Source organism: Linepithema humile, chromosome 6 (genome assembly GCF_040581485.1).
Source record: "Linepithema humile isolate Giens D197 chromosome 6, Lhum_UNIL_v1.0, whole genome shotgun sequence".
NCBI lineage: Eukaryota > Metazoa > Arthropoda > Insecta > Hymenoptera > Formicidae > Linepithema > Linepithema humile.
Window position 1 is genome coordinate 18,846,917 of NC_090133.1, and position 24,354 is coordinate 18,871,270.

The following is a 24,354-nucleotide window of genomic DNA, read 5'->3' on the forward strand; positions in this document are numbered from 1 at the left end:
TGTAAATATGCGAAACGCATCTTCTTAGCTACGTGATATTCTATTTCATTTCCATTGAATTTTTCCCGCACGGTATTATTCGATCAGTCTATAGGTCTTTATTTGCGATAATTTATTCGCGTTGCTTCTCGTTAAATTGCGCTTAACTGATCTTTTTATTCCTACTGTAATTTTACTACTTTATCGTCAAACAAACGTATAAAAACAAAAGAACATATTTATGTTAAATAATATCACAATTTTGAATAATTTCGAATAAAAGCAAAAGTGATAAATCTAACTCTTTGGTCGTAACGTAACATTAAACTTTATTAATTTCTCATTTTATCGGTTAAATGCGCTACCGTTGGAATGTACTCAATTGTACGTTTCGCGTTGCCAAAGGGATCCTTGTTAAATCTCGCATTTTCCGTGAATGAAGGCAAACACGACAAAAGGTCCGATACAGTGTATGATTCTCGACAACATCGAGCCAACGAATGCACGCGGCGGGACCACGAGAAAAAGGAGTAAATTCGCATCGATATTCCGATACGTTCCGGCTATCGTCCATCAGTTGGAAATTTACGACGACGGTGTCGTGACTGACTGTCGCGTGGAAACGGGCGAAATTCGCGGCGCACACAGAGGAGACGCTGCCCGGCCCTTCCCGCTGAATCGGTATATGTCCGATACACCGTCGAGTTGTACAGCCATCCTCGTGGCGTGCAACGAAGATAAAAAAAAAAGGCCGAAAAAGCACGTCGGCGGATCCGCGGCAATATGCCAATACGGCAATAAAGCGGCCCCTCTTTCTCTCAGCCCCCTCCCGCCTCCGTCTGTCTGTCTCTCTCGGTATCTCGTTCGGTGTCGATATAAACAGGCGCACAATGTCGGCGCAAAAATGCCGACAGATGGGATTCCCGCTCTCCCCATTTCCTCCCCCCTTCGCCACGTCGCCTGTATGCTCTCACCCATCCCGCACCCCTCGTGAAACCACCCACAATGCTCGCTTTCATAGGCTTTCATCGTTTTTCGTCGGTTTCCCGATCCGCGTGATACGTACCGCGTTTAGGCGCGCATAAAAGCAGCCGATATAAAGCCGCCTGCAATAAATGACAGCATAAAAAAAGGTGCACACCAGCTACAGTCCTGATGCGCGTTCATTAAATTCAGGGAGATCCTCGTGTTAATGCTTTACGTTTGACGTTTTTGTTTTTTGAAGCGCGCAATACGCCAACGCGAACATTCGAGGTGCACACTGTGTTAGAATTCACGTAGTTGAATTTGTTTGTCGTTATTTAGGGATTATACCAAACGTGGAGATTCCCTTGGGATTGACAGGAAAAACTCAAAATTCCACGAGTTATTCCTGCACAAACAAGACGCAAAAAATTTCAAAAAACTTTTTAGACTTGTTAATAACTGCATAAGAATTGATTCTTTTTTTAAATTTACGCAGCGCGATTAATGATGCAACTATCGCGAAACGAATAGATAAGAACGCCGAATGGAGCAGCGGCAGAGGAAAGAATATAGAGAAATCCGTCGCGGAATTTATCTCGGCTACACTTTCGAGAGGACCGGCCGTCTGATCAAAGGACCGAGCGCTCGAACGCAGTCCCGGACCAAAATCCTATCTAGATGCTTAGCCGTTATTGAAATGGCATTCGCAGCTGTTTACTCCGTTGTGCATGCAGCGCGCCGTCGACAAAAGGGTTTCGAACCTTAGCTGCCAATTTCCTCGAAGAGAACGGGGGTGGGAAGAAAGGTGAGAGGCAGAGGGTGAATAAGGGGACCGGCTTGCAACCCGCTTGCATCGCCACTCGCGCTATTTTCCAAGGCACTTCTTGTGCACGCGCGACTTTATTCGCGGAACACAAATGGCTTTGTGGCTGCCAAAGGCGCGCCAAACAGAAAGAGACCGCATTTGTCTGGCAAACACGCTGATCTCCAACAATTCTAATACCATATGCATGGGATACATGCATTCATTGTGTTTGACTGTATTTTTATGCATGGAATACACAAAGATCGGGGGAAAAAAAAATTGTCCAAGTCGCTGCATCGAATGAATACAAATTGATTTCAAATCGGTAATTGATTTAAAATAAAATTGTGATAACTTTAGAATAATTTTGTACTTAGAAATATCAGTAATCTCTAAACTTTTCAAATTTTTAGCACAATAAACTTATGTTTCATTTCTTTGTATATAGATGATTTCAGAGATATTAATATATAAAATAAATATGTATTTTACAAAAAATTATTATGTATAATAGAAACGTATAATTAAATCTGCAGAATTCAGCAATTGTAAAATTATCCAATTTGTAATACAAATTATCTAATTTATTAAAATAAACGCTACTATTCGGTCCAAAAATTTAGACATCAAATAAAAGAGTGAATAATAAAATAATTAATCGTAAAAAATGGAAAAAAATCGAACTAGCGGAAGTCAGAGCAGAAGAGACGATTTTAATGGCAATAAAAACTTTTATCGCCTCGCCGATGATTATAGGTTAACGAGGCGGCAGTAAGTGCCCACTCGTCCGAACGATAATTGGTCGCTGATCGATTCGTGCCGCGAAACAACCCATGGTGAGTCCGCTGCAAATGTGAAAATCTGCCTCAGTCGTTCGAACTGTAGCGTTCGCGCGAGTAAAAACGAGAGTATGTGTAAAACCGAGGAGCTATATGCGTCCGCACGAAACTGCAGTCGCGGATAATTGGAGCGCGGTAGCGACGGTGATTGGCTGGAATCGACTTCCTTCTATTTCTGTAAGTGCTTCCAGTAGCAAGCAAAAAGCGTTTAATTCGAAGAAATAAATCGCAAGCAGCGTACCGAAGAATTCATGCCTCGATTGCATCTATCGCGAATTAATGTACAATTATTAATCATTATCAAATTAGAATTAGATGTATTACACATCTATAATGACAAGTGGCCATCGTATAATTTAATAAGAATGTCGTCCAAAAAATTTCAGTCATATAAAATTATCATTAAATCTATTCAACATCGATTGAACGAATGTCAAATTTAAATATGCAAATAATGCTGCGCAAGAATGAAAAAAATAACTGAGAAAAATTTTCCACCCAAATTAGCGACGCGTCTCACACGGTCACAATCAATAATCGATAAGACGGTCGAAGCACAAATTAACCGTGATGCGAGAGGGAAAGCATTCCGATGCAGGCGGCAAAGAATCCGGTCGGGGCCGGCGAATGAAATATAAACGAGCGAGAGGCACGCAAAGTTCTCTGACGAGCATCGGCAGGTACATCGTCGCGCTTCTGGATGTAAACCACCAATACAGAGCGGCGAAAAGGCGCGTATACGGGTTGCGGATTCCCCGCGGCGCTTGTATCCCGAATAATCCTCAGGAGTGTGCGGCGAGCACGCACGGCATTCTGGCAATTCTCACGATTTCCACGTCGCCCTCGCCCTCGGGTCGACCCAAGCCACCCACTCCGCTTATGCCCGACCATCCATCCCTTGGTTGCTATCCACGTTCACGTGGTCGTCCTATCCCCAGCTCGGTCGCTCAGGTGCACCACGATTCCCTTGCTTGTACACGCTCCGCGCCGCTTTATCCACAGACTTGTAGGGGTCTGCAAATGACCTCGAGACAACCGGCATCCTCCGGGTTCCATATACGCCTTCAATAGCTGCGATTCTGCCGCCTGCGATGGCCATTCGGCACGCCGTTAAAAACATAAATTTCCAAAGTAACCCCCCGGCGAAACGCGACTGTATCGCCCTTGGAGAGTTAGTCGCATTCTGTCGACCCGTAATGGCAGATTCGTGATTCGGAATAAGTTAATCGTTTCCGTATTCTAGAGCGACACGTTATATGGCCGTTTTAAACAGCACGACAATAACCGTTGGCATCTTAAGAACGTGCGGCGAATGATTGTTGGTACCTCTATTGTCCTTCTGTCATGGGCCCTAAATCTTTCTTGTTTCACGCGCGCGACCATTCTACGAAAAAGGAACATATTCACGAAAATTTGCATCTTCGCCGAGACGGGTGAGATTAGGGCGCTTAGTCGTGCCGAAATGCTTAAGCTTCTCACAGGAACCGAAATTTCCTGAGGCGGCGAAACGGACGTGAATGTTATTGTTTGGAAAGGTAAACATGACATTGTCGCGAAGGAAAGATTATGCGAATTAGGGTCGTAAAGAGGCAAAACTAGATAATTAAATGGCCGGTAAATAAATCTAATAGTTATTTATGTAATAGCTCTCAACTAACTCTACAAAAGCGGATTACTTAGAGCAAAGCAGCCGCTTCGACATAGTTTAATAATCCCTGAAAAAGAAATCTTTTAGTGAGAATAAAAGATTTCCATGAAAGAAAGAGGTAAAACTCTAGAATCGTGACGACGAGAATGGAGCATATACGAACTACGTGAGCAGGCATGATAATAGTGTAATTTATAAAAAATATAAAAAGAGTCCTAAAACATTTTTCTTACGACGATGACATTTAGACTTTCTAATCTTTCTCTATGTATATACATCTGCGCACACATTCCGCCTTGCGATAATTAATAGAGAACAAATATCAAATTTGAAATGTATTAAATTTTGAAAAAATTATATGAAAAATAAAATCTGTATTTTACCGCCGCAATAATAGTTGACAGCCACGGAATTTCAAATATATTTTGTACTTTGTGTTTGCGCTTGAATACAAGCCAACAATATTCTCACATGTTGTTCCGTGCAAAATTCTCAATTGGATTTAGATTAAAAAATACGGGAGTGAATTCTCCGTGTCGTTCGCGCGTGTTAAGATAACTAGAGCTTAACTGCGAAAGAACATCACGCCTTGTTCCCGCTAACGAAATCGCTCGGACATTGTTTCCGATTCGGTCAGTGCAGCCCCCGTGGTCCGGCGTACAAAAGAGTAGCGGCAGCATGAGAGAAGCTGCGGCCTGTGTAACGTAAATAGAGATACTAACCGAGAAGGGTGCACCGAAAGTGCGACGATAGGTGACGGTGGTGGTAGTAGTAGTAGGTCGTCGTAGCTACTCGTCGTCGGGCTTAACGATGGTGGGCGTGGTGGAAACGGGCCGCCTTTGTCCTGCACGGCGGTCCAAATTATGTCGAGCGGCACCGAAATCAGCCCGGTCCCGGTAATTGGCAAGCTGTTTGTTTTGTCGCAGACCGTGCCGACAACAGATGGCCGCGTTCAGTTTTGCCGATGGACCATATTACGACCTGTTATTATCGACCGCCCGGCCAAAATAATTGATCGGTGCCGGGTCGAGGCCTTCGGCTAGGAAGCGTGAACGCGAGGGATGACGAAATATTCAACTAAGCATTGTTAAATCACATTGCCGGAAAATTTATCTCGACTCGTCGCAGAACGTCACGCCGTTAATAAATTGTCATCTTAAATTGTAATAATTAACATTCAAAATATATTGCAAATATTTCAATGTGAAATTTTGCGAATTGCTTTCAAATGAATGAAGATTTTTATATCGTATTATATCATTTTGTTATAATAAATGATTATCTGAACTGAGAAACGATGTTCGATAAAATGCAACAGGTGCGACAAGTAAAAATTACATAATCTAATCGTCATTTTTTTTTAAATTCAATTAATAACTAAATTCAAGTAACATGTTAATAAATAATTTCAGCATAATTACATGGTCACCATTAGAATGACACGAATCAAATGGACATTCGATTACGATTAAACCACTGCACTTGGCATTCATTTTTTAATTTATGTGCAATATATAAAAAGCGAGATCTCAAAAAGCGATTCCAAGTAATCTGAAGTGATAGAAGAGTTAAATAAAAAGTTTACTAGTTATGCAATGGTAAGCACCTGTAGCATCTTATACAAGAATATGAGATCATAAAACCGGAGTTGAGCGGAAAACTATGGGAAAAAAAGAAACCGACATCTCTGGCGATCGACTTTAGCCTTGGTTTTCACTGACCTAGTTGACGACATCATATAACTCTCGATATTATCAATATCTACAACTACCTAACAGGCGGCAGCACTTACTATGCTTGACATCCTTTGAATTTAAAAAAAAATATACATCTAATGTCGCGGTTTATTAATTTAAAAAATAAACTGTCTCTTATTATTTTTATTGCTAACGTTAATTAAAATTTTATAAATATACAGATCTTACAGATAGCAATAAATGATTTGATAAAATTGAAACGACAGATTCTCAGTAATTTTAGTGTTAAATTTTAATAACAATATATCTCAAATTTTAAATGCAACATTACTTTAGAATGCAGGAATTTCAACACTTTGCTCCAAAGGAGATACTTAGGTTACAAACAAGTTCTTTTATCTACATTCTTACTATGGTATCAACGACATGTCTCGCGAGAAGAGCAAAAAAATCGTAAAACAGCAAGCAGCCTCGATCTATCTTGGTTGGCAGCGCACAAGGCAAGTGGCCGATCCGCGCGATAATAATTAAGCAAGCGACTTGTCTACCTTACGAATTATTTCTCGGAGAGCATCGTGTTACGGGATCAAGAGACAGATAATATGTCAGCGGCACACGTCTGGCTTGTCAGTCGTAAAGTACTCTTGCGAGAAAGCGAGAAGCGCTAATTAATCCACCGCGCACAATGCGCCCTACATGCGCAGTAATATCGACGAAGTCAGATACGCGAGGAATAATAATTTCGAACGGACAAACTTCGCCGCGCGATCGATCAAGCGCGGAGCGCGTAATTAAAGCACAGGTATATATATATATATATATATATATCTCTCTTTCTATTCTCTGAATGCAATAAATAAAACGCGTGGCGACTTATAAATTAAAAGACAAAGAGGTTGCTTCTCGCTTACTAAATAAAGAACGCGACATAGGGAATATCAAACAACGTTGTAGCATCACGACAAAATCGATATCAGCCGAACCGCAAAAAGAGAAGCGGGAAATCGTATCTGGTCCCTCCCCGCTCTGCCGATTCGAATTCGCCCGTCGTACTCAAGGTGGTATGCGACTCGTCGGACCCGTGTAACTTATCTCAAGTGTTGCCGAGATTGGGCATGTTTTGTTTCGACTGTCCCCCTAATTAGAAGCCGTTTAGACTTTTAGGTCGACCGGGATGAAGTGTGGTCGAGCGAGATCAGGCGACCCGATAGCGCGCCAACGAGGAGACGTAACGACGGCGGGAGGACGCGTCCTCTTAATTCCACGATCCTTGACGATGTTACGCCGCGGCTACGTACGAAACGAATGTCCCCCCGAAGACGAGAGACCGTCGGCTGGGAGTCCGTAACGACACCACCGTTCTCTCGTACGAAGAGAGATGGTATGTGAACGGTGTCGTTGACCATCGATCCGCATAGATAAGCTCGCGTATTTAAGAATGCTTTTAACGGGTCGCTGCGAGCCAATTGTGCCCCTAATAGGGGAACCTTGTCGTCACCGTTTTGGTGCTGCGCTGCACGGCGCGCGGGCGGATAACTATAAGGATCTACCGGACAATTAGTCCCGAATGACAAATCTATGTCTATTGTCCGTAAAACCGATGTGGCATCGTTCCGGGCGCGATGCATGATGTATGATTTCGTGCGCGGTCAAGTTAATGAGCAATGCCCTTACACGGTCTAATTAGATATTCACGTGAAGTATTGATGAAAGATTCATATAAAAGTATTCAAAAAGTATCATTAAATATATACATATATATATATTTCTCTCTGAGACAAATATTATCCCTATCTTTGGATCCGAAATAAAAAATAATAATATAATAATAAAACTTTCTGGAAAGACTAACAATAAGTATATTGCGACGCGAAAGTTGACAACTTGCGAGCTACGAGCGAGCGACGGAAAAAAGTTCAAAGCACGCGATTACATCTCTAATAAAACATGTTTCAAAAGTTTAACAATGCGACAGCCTCATATACATTTAGAATGCACACAGACACAAGAACAACGGGAGATAGTCGTCGCTTAAATCACCTCCGGATAGAACTCGTATTTAGATGCGTGCAGAACGAAAGATCCCGGTCGTTGTTGTCAGAGGGGGCTCAAAGGGATCGGGGCGCGTCTGAGAATGGAGATTTAAGGGACCGTCTCGTGGGTGTGGGTGGCTGCGGGGTTCCTGATGGCGTCGTCCTCGTCGTTGTCGTCGTCGTCGTCGTCTTAGTCGTCGTTGCCGACATCTCCTGCAATGCCGTCGCATTCGCCGCCAACGTGACGCCCCTGTGCTTATTCCAACAGGACGCTCATGTATATGAGGCCCTGCTACGTGGCGTTTACATTATTCGGTCCCGACTCAAATCTAATATTATGAATCACGTGTCGCGTGTATAATGGGGTCGTAGGTCGGTCCGCCTCGCGCGGAATCCTTCATCCTTCTGCACGATAGCAAAGGAACTGAACAAAGCTGGCGAACAAAGAGACCAGCTTGGACAAGACAGTCTTGTCTCACGTCGCTACCACTGAGAAAATATCATGAATATGTTCTCGTGAACGTAATTTGTAACGCAACGCAAAAATGTGAGCGAAATATTTTAGAGCATCGCGGCGATTAAAGATTCGAAGCGACGAATCAATATTAATAAATCGCAATGCAACATTCTTACATTCACGCTTGAAGCAAGCGCAAAAAAGGTATAGCAGAAAGGAGTCCAAAACTATCCCAAGCAAGCGATGTTAAAGGATACCGACTGTTGCGCAATTTATTGCTAGAACAAGACCGAAGAAGAGGAAGAGGAAATGAAGTAGGATGGTGTAACGAGACCGAGCCGCGGAGGTGAGAGAGGAGAGAATTTTCTTAAATTGCACTTTGTAGCTCCTGAGAGACCTTACACAGGGATTTCGACGCCCACGGCGAGGGATAACGAGGCGAGCGCCGGGGTCCTCCTTCGCGGAGGTGAGAGACACACACCGGTGGGTCCACGGTCGCAACGTGCGGCCCACGGGGACATAATTGATATCCGGGAAGAGCAAAAGGGCGGCGGCGGCGGACCGGTGGCGCGCGGGGAGCAAGGAAAAAATTACCTCACAGAGCAGGGGATGGTGGAGAAGAAGACGCGAGGAGAGAAAAAGAATAAAAAAAAGAAGGGAAAAGAAAAGGACGAAGGACCACCGCGATCGTACGGGAATCAACTTGCCGAAACTCTGGCAAAGGCCACCTAAGCGCCGACAGAGCGTCCTCTGTCCCTATCACTCTAGCTACGCAATCTGTTTCCTCGCTAACCGTTTCTGTCTCTCTATCTCTCTCACTAATTGACGGTTCCGCGCTGTGCAAACACGGAGTGACCACCTCCATCCGGACTAATTGCTAATCGCTGCTTCGGCACGAATCTTCCTATCATCCGTGTTTCTCTTTTGCTCATCGGGAATTTTGCCTTCGTGTATGCACATTCAAAGTACGCGCTGAAGTTCAAAACGACCGAGCACTTAAGGGGCAAAACGGGACGGTGAGTGTGCCGCGGGTAACTTGATCTTATCGCGTGTTGAACACGGCGCCCGCTAAAAGCGAGAATCGGTCGAACCGATCGCTAAAAATCGATAGACTGTGGGGTATTGTAAGTGTCCTGCGATTCGAAGATTAAATAAGAAATAAAACAGTTGCGAGATCTCACAGAATAGGAAGCAACTATCAATAATTAATAATAATAATAATTAATGATGAGTATCTTTCATTACTAGTTAATTATTCAAGATTTGTTCTTTCTTAAATTTGAATATATTTTTTTATTTTCGCGAATAATAATTTTCGGGCTCGTATTTCTTGATAAAACGACTGTGGCTACTTACGCATTAATATTTAATATCGTACTTAAAGATTTAAATTCCAATTTCAATATGTAAATGAATCTGCGTTGCTATCGGCATACAACTATATTTTGCTACTTTTTAATATTTTTGGAATGAATTTTCACGTCTGCCAAATGACAAATGAGATTATCACGTGATCGCGCAGAATAAGCATACGCGGACTATACAATGCAATATGCGGTGCATGCGAGGAAATCCCAGTTACCGCCATTCGGCAACGCCGACCATAAATTATAGCAACGTACCGAGAATACTTGCGATTCCTCGCTTCTGAATAATTGCTACTGCCTTCAGCCACCTGTACAGGTATAATCCTATTATAGTATATTACATCCCACAGCAAATGAAGCAAAGATTTCAACGGTTGACAACATGTGAGATTCCAAAATACATATTTAAATTCAAAAATATCGCTGAGATTACTTTTACGAATTATGAAAATTCAACTACTTGGTTAATTATTTTATTACAAAGATTATTAAACCAGTAGTACTCGCAATCTAACCGATTATTTTCCCGTGCTTTTTCTCATATATTTCTTATTTACGTATAATTTTTAATTTTCTCTCTCTCTCTCTCTTTCCATATTTTTTATTTTTTTACAGCTATAAAATTTAAAGGAACAATTTTTGTCAATTATTAATTAATCATACATATATAAACAAAAATATATTTCAGTCAAAATGATTGACGCGTACTAATTTTGGTCAAACTTACGCAAATATTCTCAGATTAAATCGTAAAGCAAAAGTTTAATCCCCTTTTCAAAGCGTGATATATATAAAGACGGGGATCAGTCGATAATCTCCAAGTGAATTTTGTCAACATAAAGTAAGTAAAACCAGATAAACGGATTAGCCTTTGACGAAAAGGGCCTGTCTACATTCTAGTATACATAGAATCGGCAAACGCGAGAATGCATGAGTAAAAGAGCTTCTAGCAGTTTTCTCTACCGATTTTCCGATATCACAAAGTTTATTCTTGTCACAAAAACTTTAATCGTTTTAATATATGATATCAAATATCTTTACATGCACATATAAAAATGATCAACTCGTATTTTGCTTTAATTAAAGCAAACATTTTCTATTCGTTATATTTGCCTTGTACGTCAAAATGAATAAAAAGTTTGTAATGTTAGAAATAAAAAAAAGACACTTGAAAAAATTAAAAAAGACACTTGCTGGTTCAGATCTCATAAATCAAGTGTCTCTAAATCATAAAAATAAAAATTGCATTTCTATCTCGAAATGATTGAGTGGACTGAAAATCGCGATAATATGTTAAACAAATTAGCACTACCTATTTGTATTAAAGAATCTATTCGTCTTTCGCAATCTAAATTTATCATCACGATAAATAATATATCGGTCTTCTCTATTGACCCCGTTTGTCAAAATTCACTGCATTTTCTAATTTACGACCGTCAGCTGACTTAAAAATAATTTATAATTTATATCTGCAATCACCTATTTTGTAAAAAATTCTATGAAACGTTTTTTTACAAAGCCTGACATAATAGTTTTCAATCAATTTCCGAAAAAGTTTACGCTACATTTACTTGTTAAAGTGATGAGAACCGTGTCCCTTTGCGTTTAGCAATTTTATCAAAATTAGATGGAGATCACAATTCAGATATAAGTCTTCGCAAGGGGACGGCGACATTATTGCCAGCCTCGCTATATAGTCGACGACAAAATCTCACGGTTGATTGTGTCGAGTATCGTCAAGACTCTCCTCTTACGCGTCGTTTAGCCCGCGTTTTGGATCACTTCGATTTGTGCACGAACAATTTTCTGCCTCTCAACGTCAAGCTCGTTTACCCTCCTTGGGATCACGAGCGAAAGGGAGCAAAGAGAAAACCACCGAAAACTTGTCAGCGAGTTTAAGCGCGAACAAAGGCCCACCCGACGGCATGTCGTGTCTCTAAACGTTGAGATTATCATTGTGCCGATATTTATCTGTCAGTTTCTAACCGCGCGGTACCTTGCCCGGTCATTGTCGTGTGGTAGGATCAGTGAATTCCGGGCTGCAGCCCACATTTTTCAGGTTGACAAATAGAGGGACAATAAGACGCGGATAGAATAACCCCATTTAACTACTGCAAACCTTTTTCGTTGACCGTCTTCACGATCGCGATCCGGCTTTTGCGGAAATCGATGAAAATCGAGCGTGCTCCAAATTCCGACGCGGCCTCTTAAGCAGATTATATTGTGTCGCAAATTTCCCACCGATTCTCAAGCGGAACATATGCGGAATAAGTAGTGCGTACAAAGCGTGAAAGAAGATATAAAGAAATATATCGCGCGCTGACTATCTAGATATCCATCTATACATATATTTGTGAATTCTGTTAAAGTATATATGTAGAGCAGAACAATAATTGTGTCGGAGAAATTTGAAGTGGGTAGAGTTACGTTCCACTCTTCCATAGAATTTTTATATACATATATACATTTTACGTATATCATACATTTAAAAATTATCAATATCTTATTATATATATATATATATATATATATATATATATTATATATATATTATTATATATATTATATATATATTCCACTTATATGCCGAAACATTTTTATCTATTCCGCAATGCAAAATAGATTTCTATTAAGTTAGCAGAAAATAAATCAATTTTCTATTAAATGTTTGTATTGGAATAACAATGTCATCATAATTTTCTGTGTTAAATAAAAGAGACAAAAACATAAAAAGGATTTTTGCGTTCAAAAAACAATTTTATATCACTCTTCCCTATCGAGGGAGTGTTTCACTGTCGAGCAGACAGCACGCTGCAGAACCGCCTGCTCATACGAGGTACGTTGCCCATTAAACATCGGTGCTGGGAAACTTGCCATCCGTGTATAAATCAGGCATTAGGTGATATTAGAGTCACTTGTAAATGCAAGTATCGTAATAAAATAAAGCAGAAATAGAAAGCGAAAATTGATTTTGCAAGTTTAATTTTTATTATTAAAAAATATAGAAAAATAACTTATTACATTAAAATATTATTAAAAACTTGCAGTCTCAAATATTTTTATCTGAATAAATCTTTATGAAAACGCGTCTAAATCTAATCTTTATATAAAATAAAATATATACATTAATAATTCTTTTAGAATGATATTGTAATATATATAATAATAACTCTTTTTTTGATATTAATTCTATTAATGGCAAATTGTTTCCAAGCTACACAAATGTTCGCAGAACTATACCATTTTTATGCATAATATTAATATTATGTCACTACTCATCTCCAAAATAGAATAAGAAATACATGCAATACACATGCAATTATATAGACTCACCACATTGACGAAATCCTGAAATGTCACTGCTTCAACATGAGACTCTTTTGCTCTGGTTAGAAGAATATCACGTTTATTTGCCGGTATCTCCGCCTTCCATTCAGAACTCCTTAATGCTACTAAAAAGTCCTCCAGTGGTATCTCTCCAAAACCCTCCGGATCAAACTGGATCAACAGACAAACGAAGTCTATATGTGATCTCTTGATTAAAAACAAATAAATAAATAAACGCTGAAAGTGTGCACACCTTGTCGAAGAGTATTCGCCATTTCTGTAACATAAAAAAAAGTTTCACGCTAGTAATTAAATTCATTAAAATTAATATAATTAATTAAAAACTGTCGATCGAAAATAATTATCTATCAACATTTTACTATAAAATCTGGTCATTTTGTCTTAAAAAATAACAAAATAATAGACTCACTAAAGCAATGAATTAAATCAATTATTTTATTGATAGTTAATAAATGATAAATTGTTATTTCTAAAGTTTACTTTTCATCAGTAGTTAATAATTAATTCTGATAAATAATCACTAATGATTAAGTCACAAATAGTGTCATAAGTTCAAAATAATGACTCACGTCATTAAGCAGCTCACGCCTGTACTCGGACTCATCAATATCGATCTCCGAGGCCAAATCAGTATGATCGGTAACGTATCCATCGTAATGCCCGCTGTTCGCCTCGCTGCGTGCGTACTCCTCCTCCTCGACAGCACCGGCGATGGTCGGTATAGAGGCACCGTTTGCCAGTAGCATTACCGCGCGCGGCACGAGGTCACCGGGTGAATCTCCTCATTCCTCCCTCTTCCGCGTATTTCCTGAAATACGAAGGGTCTATGTACTAAACCGTGCCACTTTTGAGGCGATCGATTTTGTCGATGTTGACATCATGTAAATATTGGCTCAATATGTTCCACGTTGTCGTTCAGTGAATATTTGCATGGTGCAACGATTGATTCTTGGTGCAATTTTGCTTTGCATAAATTCTGGCGTTTCATTGATTATCGGCAAAATTACGTCACTTTATTAATTTAACAATGCTCTAATTATTTCATGAGAACCCGTGGAGTATATCTAAATCATTTTTAATTAAACACTGCATTGTCCTGGTAAAAAAAAATTTCTATTTTAAGCATTTGCTAAATTTTTGTATTAATTAATTTTTCTATTGCATAAATTGAGTAAATAGTTATTTAAAAGTGACAAAAAATTTATGACTTATATCTCATTATAAAAATATATGTAGAAACGAGGTGGATATAACATATTGCACACTTAATAGGCTTTCCGGATCAGCTTAAAGGTAGTAGTATAATCGGTTACACGATTACCAACGCGAAAAAATATTTGGAAGCCAACGGGGCGGGGGCGATGGAAATAAGGGTGCAAGGGATATTGATCGTCCTTGCACTCCTTAAGGCGCGTTAGAGCACTGCCCTTGAAACTAGCTTGCCTCTCTGTAGCGGCGCAACGTGGCGATGTGGCACAGCGTGCTCGAACGGCGGTGCCGTTTCCATGGCAATGCATCGACGATGGGTTTGGGAGCATGCCAACCATCCACCATAGCCCACGCACTGTGCACATGGGATGCATTCGACAGTGTTAACGCGTACGTAATTATACGTACCCAAAACATCTCAAGAAATTCTCAAGGGGAAAAAAAAAAGAAACCTCGTGACGTTAACAAATCATTTTCAAAATTCTTCAGCTTTTGATGTTTTTAATAATTCTTCTGTTCAAGCAGTATTCTAAAATTTTACTCCTAAAATTTATAGGATTTAATTAAGTATATTTATTAATTTACTTGAATATTATGTTTAGTTGAATTGTAAAAATTTTCAAATTTTTTGTGTATCTCATTCAAAAATAATTTTTGAGCTGAACATTATACTTTCTTCAAACCAACAAGTATTTCGACATGAAACCATAATCACACAGTGCATCCTAAGCAAGCCCGTCCAAATATACACGTCGGCTTCTCCTTTTTTCTCTCTGTCTAACCCTGTCATGCATCTTTCTTTCGATATTCGCGCGAGCTACCCTTCGTTTCGGGCGAGCGTCAACGCGCGGGCCACCCCTCGGCGTCGTCTCGGCCCCCGCAAAACCACCCGCATCCCCAACGCACGTTCTCTCTTCCCCTTATCTGGCTTTCGTGTATCGTGCCACGACGATGTCTCGTAGATGTGTCGTGCAAAACTCGAGAACTGTTAGCCCGAGCGTCAGGTCGTCGACCTTAGTGAATACTTCACAAGGTACGTTAGAAAAAAAAAATTATTGGTTTTTTTTTTTTTTTTTTTAGACACAAAATTTAATAGTTTCAAGAAGTATCAAGAAGTATAGTTTCAAATAGTTATTTATACGACTTTTAAAATATTATTTATAAAAGAGAAATTTTGTTTTTTATTAACCAAAATTTGGTATAATTATTTTTCGCGATAAAATAATTAATTCAGATTAATTATGCTTTTATGGTAAAACTTAAAAACCTAATAGATAATGCTTAATACCATATATACAATTTTAATTTGTTTTATTAATTAAAACAAATAAACAATTTTCCTTTTATTAATTATTTAACTATATCATTAAACATCATTAAAAAGATAGAATTTTGTAAGTAGTAAATCTCAAATTTTACATCATATTAAAATAATAATGCAAATTGATAAAATAGAATGCGTCTTTTCACATTTTCAAAATTAAATTTGTATTAATCATTGTTCTTTCTCTTCCTTTTTCTTAACGCGATAAGAGCAACTTTTAATCCGCCTAAAATTCCGTGCACATTATTATTCCACTCGAGGTGCATAGACACCGCAACTCACCCCTGATGCAAACGTATCTCTTTACGACCCATCCTACCCTAGTGGAGTTGCATTACTTCGACGTTGATCCACGACGCTTGTAAGATTTGTACGACGCGTCAGCTAGTCTCGGACGTAAGACGCGACTAGCAAGTAATCATGCCGTGTTACTGAGCATACCATTCCGTAATACGAGTCAATATGATGGAGTCCATATAAGTGCACACTTGTATTCCGTGCATGGTAAAATGCATTAAGAACAGCCAACAATTACATGCAGAAATATGAGCGCAAATAAAGTAAATGGAAAGGACCTGTTCAGCTGTTTTCACAATAATGTTTTCACATATCGTGACTTCTCAATTATTATACAAATTCCAAGAATAAATCGTATAATTTTTCCTGAAACTAATATAATTCGGATTATCCATTTCTTTTTACGGAAAAGTGAGCTGTGAAAATTTGTTGTATTTTTATCATGAGCAACAAATGATGATTTTTGCGTTATTGAAACGTTAACTTACCGAAATTATATCGATTTCAAACGTCGCTTGCAATTCATGGTATTCATAACATTGCTAAATTTAAACATATTTAATTATCATACCTTTCAGAGAATCGGCAAAAAGCGTATTCCACTATTGATGAGTCAATCCAAAAGCAAACAGGCGCAAAAAAGTGCATTCTCGACTGCAATATCATAACCTCGTGATTTCCTTGCGGTGCATTTCGAATTTGCGCGTTGTTGCAGGAGAGCAGGAATGAATGCTGTGTTCACACGCGACACGAAACATCAACTCGAGCACTCGCGAAACCGCGAAATCGTACTGCGTCTCGACGATGAACAATACACACGTAAAATTGCACAAAAGCGCGGGAATTCTACGTAAAAAATAAACGTTGTTTCGACACCGCAGCAGTGATACCAACGATTCGAAAATGCAACGGTGCTATCGATGCTATCGATTAGAGATCACGCAACATGTTCAAGAAGCACTTTCGTCGATGGTCACATAACATCTAGAACTGAAAAAAAATAAACTATAATTTAATCATACATTGTGATACATTTTTTATCGACAATTTTTTTACAGATTGACTTTTGTTATATGAGAATATTCGTGTATATTATCGATACAGACCCCACATAATATTGCATATCTGGTGAACGTTCAGAGGACCCCAAAGATATCGTATCTCTCAAAGATATCTTCGGGATGACTTCTGAATGTTTTTTGAATATGCGTACTGTGTGGAACGAGATAACCGAAACCATTTCGTCGCGGAAAAATATCGCCAAAATTAACAAATAATAAACTATCATCTCAGCAACTTCTTCGATTAATCACCAGAATAGATCGTCAACAATAAAACAATGTAACCTTGATTTAACCGGTGATCAAGGTTATATTGCGATACAGAAACCACATTCAAATTGAGCGTGGAACTCGCGGCATCATAGTCGGAAAGTGTGTAAGATACAGATACACGCGGTATCTTAACAAACGCTGAACTTACTCGGCCGTTCAATTTATACCTGGATGTTAGTCGATCAAGCCGGTGATTGCAATCGATCAGTTATGTGAACATATCCGCGATCATGCGACGTTACGCTCGCGTTCGGCTTAACGCGCCATGCGGAACTGCGACATGCGCGCGATCGATAATACAGGTTACCGCGTGGCGACGGCGGCATTGATTGCACCCGGCAACGGCCGAGCGCATACGAAGGATCACGTGGAGGCGCGAAAAACGCCAGCGTGTATCAGGAACAACGAGATTACCCTGACCGCGGTTTGCCCTCCTATCGCGCGAATACGATATCGTCGACGTTGTCAGCGGAAAACGCGTCACGCGACTGACGATAGGTCCTGCCGCCCTCGCCGATTCATCCCCGACGTCTCCCCCGCTATCTACCAACGACCCCTTCGATTCATTTTGCCACCGGGCTCCGTCCGTTCGACCCCCAACTATGCTGAAGATATGAGTGTACACACGGACTCGGCATCATTACAGTCGCCGGCGCGGCGCAAATTAATGGACCCCCGCAATGCGCTTTTACCGTAATTGCGGAGATCTAGCACGCTGAGAATCGATTTATAGACTGATGCATATTTGCAGCGTTATAATTAGTTCGAGTATCAATACTCGAGTATCAATACTCGAACTAATTATAATATTGCAAATATATCATTATATACCAGAATATATTATATTGCAGAATATACCATTATATAAATGATCTTACCCTTCTTATCCACTTATCCAATTTTTATATTTTATATAATATTAAATATAATTTATCTATATTTAATTACTACTTGTTACCTATACTATTTGATTTTGATATTTCTTTGATCTATATATAACACGTTTATTAGATTATAACACATTCATCAAATTATAAAAGTAAATAATAGAAAAATCAATGTAATCTATTTTTCAATCACATATTTTTTTAAAAATCAAAAAGTAATCTTGTTTGAAAAAAATAGCCTCGCATATCTTTGTATATTTACCGCATTTCAGAAGTAGTTGAATCAGGATATCGACCAGTTGACGTTACTCAGAGCATTTCTATCATAAATACATTGTGGACGGTTGCAGCAGGAAATCGAAGGTTATGAAAAGTCGGTCGCGCGATACGAACATTATATATACTCTGTAAATTAGAACTGTATCAGCAAATTGTATCATTAAATACTTTATATAATTATTTTTCATACATAAGTACAAATTATTAAATTTTGGTATTTTATGTATTTTTACACATATTTCTACAAAATTATTTTCTATTTATTTTATACCAAAAGTGAAACTTTTGCATTTATGAATAATAACTAATAAAGTATGTTAAAAAAAAGAAACTATTAGCATCGAAATACAATGAAATATTAAAAACAACTGGCAAACTTTTGTAACTAACCTCTAATTAAATTTAACACTCAACATTATAAATATCTTGTCCTAATTATGCTAAAATAATATCAATTTTCTGTCCACAACAGTGTAATTTCAGAACAGTATATAAAAAATATCGTACCATAAATATTTATACATACCTATGAAATATCGGAGTAAATTAAATTTTTAATTGTAAAATTAATACTCCGCGTATCGATCAGTCCTGTAAACCTTCGGATTTACATAATTGAAAGTGGTCGATATCAAAATTATTTACTTATCTCCTGGCTGGTTCAGTAGATAATCACGAACGTTTATCTAGCGCTGATGGTCTTAATAGTTCCATGGCATAACGTCAGAGTCGTGATGCGATATATACGAAATGTATTAACCTAAACACGTCACCAGTCATCTCTAGCAATCTCTAGTCAGTTGACTATCCTGCAAGTTAAATCAAATTTATTTATTATAAACGTGTGTTACATTTCAGTTTTAAACATATGTCTATCAAAAAACTCACATGATTCGTTATATGGTGAAGAACATTGCTCTCATAGTCTCGCAGGAATGATATATTAGGTTAGACTAGTACTATCAAACTATGTCAAATCGGCACATGTCTCGATCCTGACGTGGCGCTCTCGCGCGCATCTGGTCGCTCTCAACATACATCTACGAATGAGAAACGGCAGTAAGGAGACCATGTCGTATCTACGCGACTGGCGACAGGCATTGCGCGCACCCCATGTTTATCGGGTAGCAAACAGTACCTTTCGCATTCAAAGTCCATTTCTGGCGCTGATCATCCTTATCTTCAGCATACCGATCATCTTGCTCTCTTATCCGTTTCTACACAGCGTCATGTGTTCGCCACCGAGTCAAACTGTAGCCCAGTGTCGCTACTACAAGTACAACAGAACATATCCTACCTCGACGCCAATCAGGACCTCCAAAGGCATTACCTACAGAATAGCAATAGTTAGTGACCTTGATCATGACTCCAAATTGCTGGACAAAAAAGACACATGGCATAGTCTCATGAAAACTGGTAGTCTCTACTGGAATCCTATTAATAAATTTCTATCTGTTATTTGGGATGATAGAACTGTCATATTATCATCATCGTTATCTATGAAGGGACGCGGAATGGAATTGTCGGAATTAGTGACGTTTGATGGCCATCTACTGTCCTTTGATGATCGTACAGGGATGACATACTTCATAGAAGGTGATCAAGTTTACCCATGGGTTATCTTGATGGATGGCAATGGCAAAAACCACAAAGGTATGTTACGTAGCAATCAACAAACTAATTGCTTTGGTAATGTGAAAGATTTCTTATTCATTTTAATTATATTTCTTTGTAGGATTTAAGTCTGAATGGGCAACTATCAAAGATGAGCAATTGTATGTTGGCAGTATGGGAAAAGAATGGACTACTCCATCTGGTGAATTTGAACATAACAATCCATTATGGATAAAAGTAATATCGCCACGTGGTGAGACACATTCTGTAAATTGGATTTCTTATTACAAACGATTAAGGCAAGCAATGAACATCGAATATCCAGGTATGCAAATATTTATATTTTATGAATGTGTGAATTAAATCATTATATGTGTTTTTTGCACAGGTTACATGATACATGAATCTGCAGCTTGGAGCGACATACATAAGAGTTGGTTCTTTTTGCCTAGAAGATGTTCACATGAACGTTATAACGAGACAAAAGACGAAACAATGAGTTGCAATGTTATGCTGACTGCAGATGAAAATTTTGTTGATATTAAAGTACATTTTTAATAATTGTTTATTAATATTTTAATAATCTAATAGATTATAATAACCATTGTAAAATTTGTTGCAGGTTACTCATGTTGGAGATCTAATTCCAATCAGAGGTTTTTCCTCTTTCAAATTCCTTCCTGGTTCACAAGATTCTGTTATAGTAGCATTGAAAACCGAAGAATATCAAGGAAAAACTGCTACGTACATTATGGCTTTTACAATAGAAGGAACAATAATAATGCCCGAAAGTAAAGTAATGGATAAAAAGTTTGAAGGGTTGGACTTTATATGATATCCCATTTAGAAACAATTGCTTAATAAAGTTGTAAATAATTATAAATACAGCCTACATAGCTTTAAGCTTCTACAACAAGCTAATTTCTTAGTAAAGTTGCTGAGAAATTAATTAATGTACATCATTTTTAATAAATTAACATCATTTTTTACAAATTAGTATTGTTATACGTGAAATATATAAAAATTTGTCTGACATTAAACTAAAAATAGTAAATAATTAGATACACCAATATTCACATATAATTTTGTGCAAGATATATGTAAGAATTGTAAATATGCCATTGTATGCATATGTGAATTATTACAATTGTGTACATATTTAAATAATGACTGAACAATAGATGATTGTACTCACCAGAAGAAGTCTTAGAATTTGTTCTAAACATTGCAGATTCTGCTTTAGATTGCTCTGTATCATTAAAGAATCCATGAATACTGCAATCTTGGCTCTTGGTTATGTGCTCTATCAAACAACAATCAACTCGCACACTTCACTTTCAAAAATTATAGATTTATATCGCGAGTTTGCTACATCACGACACAGGAAGTATGAAATAAAATGTATCTTATAAGTACAAAGTATCCATTCACACAATTCTAGGCAAAATTCACTCCATACTATACATGCATTCAAAGCAATCAAAATGAATAATAATTGTCTTGGCAGTCGACAAAAATAGTCAGATATGGATATGCATGTAACACAACTAATATTTACGCGGTTACTTAAACATTGCACTCGTGACGCACTTTTAACAGATAAAACAAACGATTCATGAAACTTTCGCGCTTCGCATTCTAAACTAATACGGTGCCGTTTTAACTATTATAATAGCCTGCAGATGGTGTTGTGCCAATTGACGCCTCGAGGAGGATCGATTCTGTATCATGCAATGTAGTGAAAATTACGAAAGTGAGCAAATTTACTAAAGTGTCTATGATCTTATTGGTCAATACCTAATAAATTTGCTCACTTTTGTAATTTTCACTACATTGCATGATACAGAATCGACCTTTAGATGCTATTTCCCGCCATATTTCCCGCCATTATTTCCCGCCATTATTTCCGCCTATCCAGACACTTGCATAACCGCAGAAATTGACCAATCAAATGTTTAATGTAAAGAACACCATATTGCTACGTTCTTCATACTAGACATATGATTGGTTAATTTTTTTCATAACGGCCGGCAGATGGCGCGTGTTGTACCAATCGACGCCTCGATACCAGACGCTACTCCCGACCGCCATTACAATTCATATTACATTGCATAGTCAGACGCAAAACGCGAACGCTCCGCAATTAATCATATATTTTACTTGTTAAAAATGTGTAATGAGTGCTAATTTTGATCGAAAGTACCGATAGAAGTATCAGATAATTGTCGGAAGGTATTACTCGACGTGGATGTATTCGTGATTAGCGGTAATGCGCCGATTGTCTGGCTGATCGTGAATTCAAATTAGTTACAGCTTAGTAAGTATGCGTTGATAGGTACGCAAAATAATTGCTATATTTGCTCAAAAGTATTGAAGAACAATATGTACTAGATATAACATATTAAAAATTCAGCTCGTAATTGAATCAGACAAACGTAATGGCTTTTGCACACTGGACGCGATGGGCGATGAGCGATATCCAATGAGAGTTCTACTTTTTCGGAAAAATAGAGCTCTCATTGGATATCCGCTCATCACTCATCGCCCATCGTGTCCAGTGTGCAATGACTCTAACTGCTAGTAATTGTTGAAAATGTAGATATCTGTACTTGCAATTTTACCAGCGTATATTATTATATCGACTGCAGTTTGTTTCTCGCGATGCGTCGATTTGGAATCTAAAGCAAAAACACTTTGTAATTATTCATGTTCGCCATGTTAAAAGTATTTTATTTGTATTAAAAACGCATAGCTATTACAAATGTTTGTCAAAAGTGCCAATTAAAGTATCGAGCAGTTGTTGGAATGTATTGTTTATCGCGGATATTCATGATTAACGGTGCTGCGTCAATCGTTTGTCAGTCGAACCGTGGATTCAAAGAGGTTATAATTTTAATGAATACATTTTGATGTTCTAAATACGTATAAAATAATCTCTACATTTGTTAAAGAAAACATCAAAAAGCAATATTTCTTTATATGTAGCATATTAAAAATGTAGCCAAAATGGTAGTTGTTGATTATATCTGTATTAGATGATCCTCGCACGACCGCTAAGACAATCGTTCGTTCCGTTTACTCTAAGTCTATATACAGTGTTGAAACAACCACCGTAAAGTGATAATACCGCTTATAGTACTATGCATGTCGCGTGTGTTTTATATATCTCGCGATTGCGTATCGTATACCGCGGAAATAGTAAATTCGCAATGTAAATTAGTGATTTTTATATTGTTTTGAAAATGAAGTGTGCAATTAGACATTCAGTAGTGTGTGTAATCAAATGTGAGTTATTAGTGTTCATTCCTGACATTCTTCGAGGGATTCTTCGAGGGATTCTTTGAGGGATTCTTCGAGGGATTCTTCGACGATAAAGAGATACATTCTAAGACGGAAGCTGCAGCGGATTGAGCGAACTGCAATACCCTAACTGGTGAGTACATTTATTTATTATTTGCATATATATATATATATTTTTTTTAAATATTTATTAAGATTTATTAAGTTTGAAAATATTTATTATAAAGAATATTTGTTAAAATATTTATATTAAAATTGTTAAATAATTATTAACGTAATGTATTGCATATAATTATGTTTTAATTAAACTAAAAATAATTAAATAATATGTAATAATTTACATAAAATATACAATATTTATAATAATTTATATGTATTAATTATTTCAGATACAGCTGGATAGCGTATTTAGTTAGGGTACAACGACCGGTGAGTGAAATTTATTATTTCTGCATGATTGCATGATTTTAACTTACATAACAGATTATATACAATTTTAATATCATCCGCTGCTTTTTTATCCGCTAACAATTTAATTGCCAAAAACTGCGCTTTAACAATCTTGTGCGAAATAAGTAATGAAATATAATTTTAATTTCTCTCTATTTTTATTAAAATATGTAAAGAATTTCAAATTTTGCCCAAATCATATATACAATTTGTTATTCTCAATTTCGTAATTATAAAATTTTAGAATATAAATTATATAAACATGTGCACATGGAAAAAAATATTATACAAGAAATAATTTAAAATAAAAAATTGAATTTTAAGAAAAATTCTAAAGATATAAATTTTTAGAATATGATGTTTAATTCCATATAATTTTAATGTACACATGAATATTATTTTCATATAATTTTTTTAAGTTGATTTGTTTAATATATTTGCAAAAAGACAAATTGTTAAAGTAAGTCAAGGCAAAGTTACGAATGTGTTGGTGCAATGCTTATCGACACAATAAAAGAACT

The 24,354-nt window shown here is 37.7% G+C and overlaps 2 protein-coding genes and 2 long non-coding RNA genes across 9 annotated transcripts in view; 3 read left to right on the top strand and 1 right to left on the bottom strand.

The window, feature by feature from the left end:
- The window catches only part of stet (stem cell tumor), a 364,130-nt gene extending 345,541 nt beyond the window's left edge, over positions 1-18,589 (bottom strand). The window contains exons 1-5 of one of the 4 annotated variants that reach the window (XM_067358298.1): positions 18,453-18,589; positions 16,541-16,959; positions 13,709-13,947; positions 13,372-13,395; positions 13,125-13,289 (exon numbers count right to left, since the gene is read on the bottom strand). In XM_067358298.1, the coding sequence (XP_067214399.1) occupies positions 13,125-13,289; positions 13,372-13,395; positions 13,709-13,885 (366 nt within the window). In that variant the 5' untranslated portion in view covers positions 13,886-13,947; positions 16,541-16,959; positions 18,453-18,589. Of the gene's footprint in view, positions 1-13,124; positions 13,290-13,371; positions 13,396-13,708; positions 13,948-16,540; positions 18,047-18,452 lie in introns of those variants that run through there. The other 3 variants (XM_067358297.1, XM_067358296.1, XM_067358299.1) reach the window with 3 other exon arrangements.
- LOC137000814 (uncharacterized) overlaps positions 1-18,604 on the top strand; it is a 46,797-nt gene extending 28,193 nt beyond the window's left edge. Inside the window, exon 3 of the long non-coding RNA XR_010890992.1 lies at positions 18,463-18,604. This is a non-coding gene — a long non-coding RNA (uncharacterized lncRNA). The remainder of the gene's footprint in view (positions 1-18,462) is intronic.
- A 643-nt stretch (positions 18,605-19,247) lies between these two features.
- Positions 19,248-21,286, top strand: LOC105678914 (soluble calcium-activated nucleotidase 1). Its single transcript, XM_012378626.2, has 4 exons — positions 19,248-20,122; positions 20,205-20,408; positions 20,472-20,629; positions 20,706-21,286. The coding sequence occupies exons 1-4, from the start codon at positions 19,516-19,518 to the stop codon at positions 20,916-20,918; spliced, it is 1,182 nt and encodes a 393-aa protein (XP_012234049.1). The 5' UTR covers positions 19,248-19,515; the 3' UTR covers positions 20,919-21,286.
- Positions 21,287-22,149: 863 nt separating this feature from the next.
- Positions 22,150-24,354, top strand: part of LOC137000428 (uncharacterized) — a 63,934-nt gene continuing 61,729 nt past the window's right edge. Inside the window, exons 1-3 of one of the 3 annotated variants that reach the window (XR_010890675.1) lie at positions 22,150-22,400; positions 23,119-23,516; positions 23,773-23,812. This is a non-coding gene — a long non-coding RNA (uncharacterized lncRNA). Of the gene's footprint in view, positions 23,517-23,772; positions 23,813-24,354 lie in introns of all 3 variants that reach the window. The other 2 variants (XR_010890676.1, XR_010890674.1) reach the window with 2 other exon arrangements.

Bases quoted from the DNA above. Each gene is read 5' to 3' on its own strand.
- LOC105678914 (XM_012378626.2), top strand. From the start codon at position 19,516: ATGAGAAACGGCAGTAAGGAGACCATGTCGTATCTACGCGACTGGCGA. The intron at 20,123-20,204 runs GTATGTTACGTA...ATTTCTTTGTAG, and splicing joins CAATGGCAAAAACCACAAAG to GATTTAAGTCTGAATGGGCA. The intron at 20,630-20,705 runs GTACATTTTTAA...AATTTGTTGCAG, and splicing joins AAAATTTTGTTGATATTAAA to GTTACTCATGTTGGAGATCT.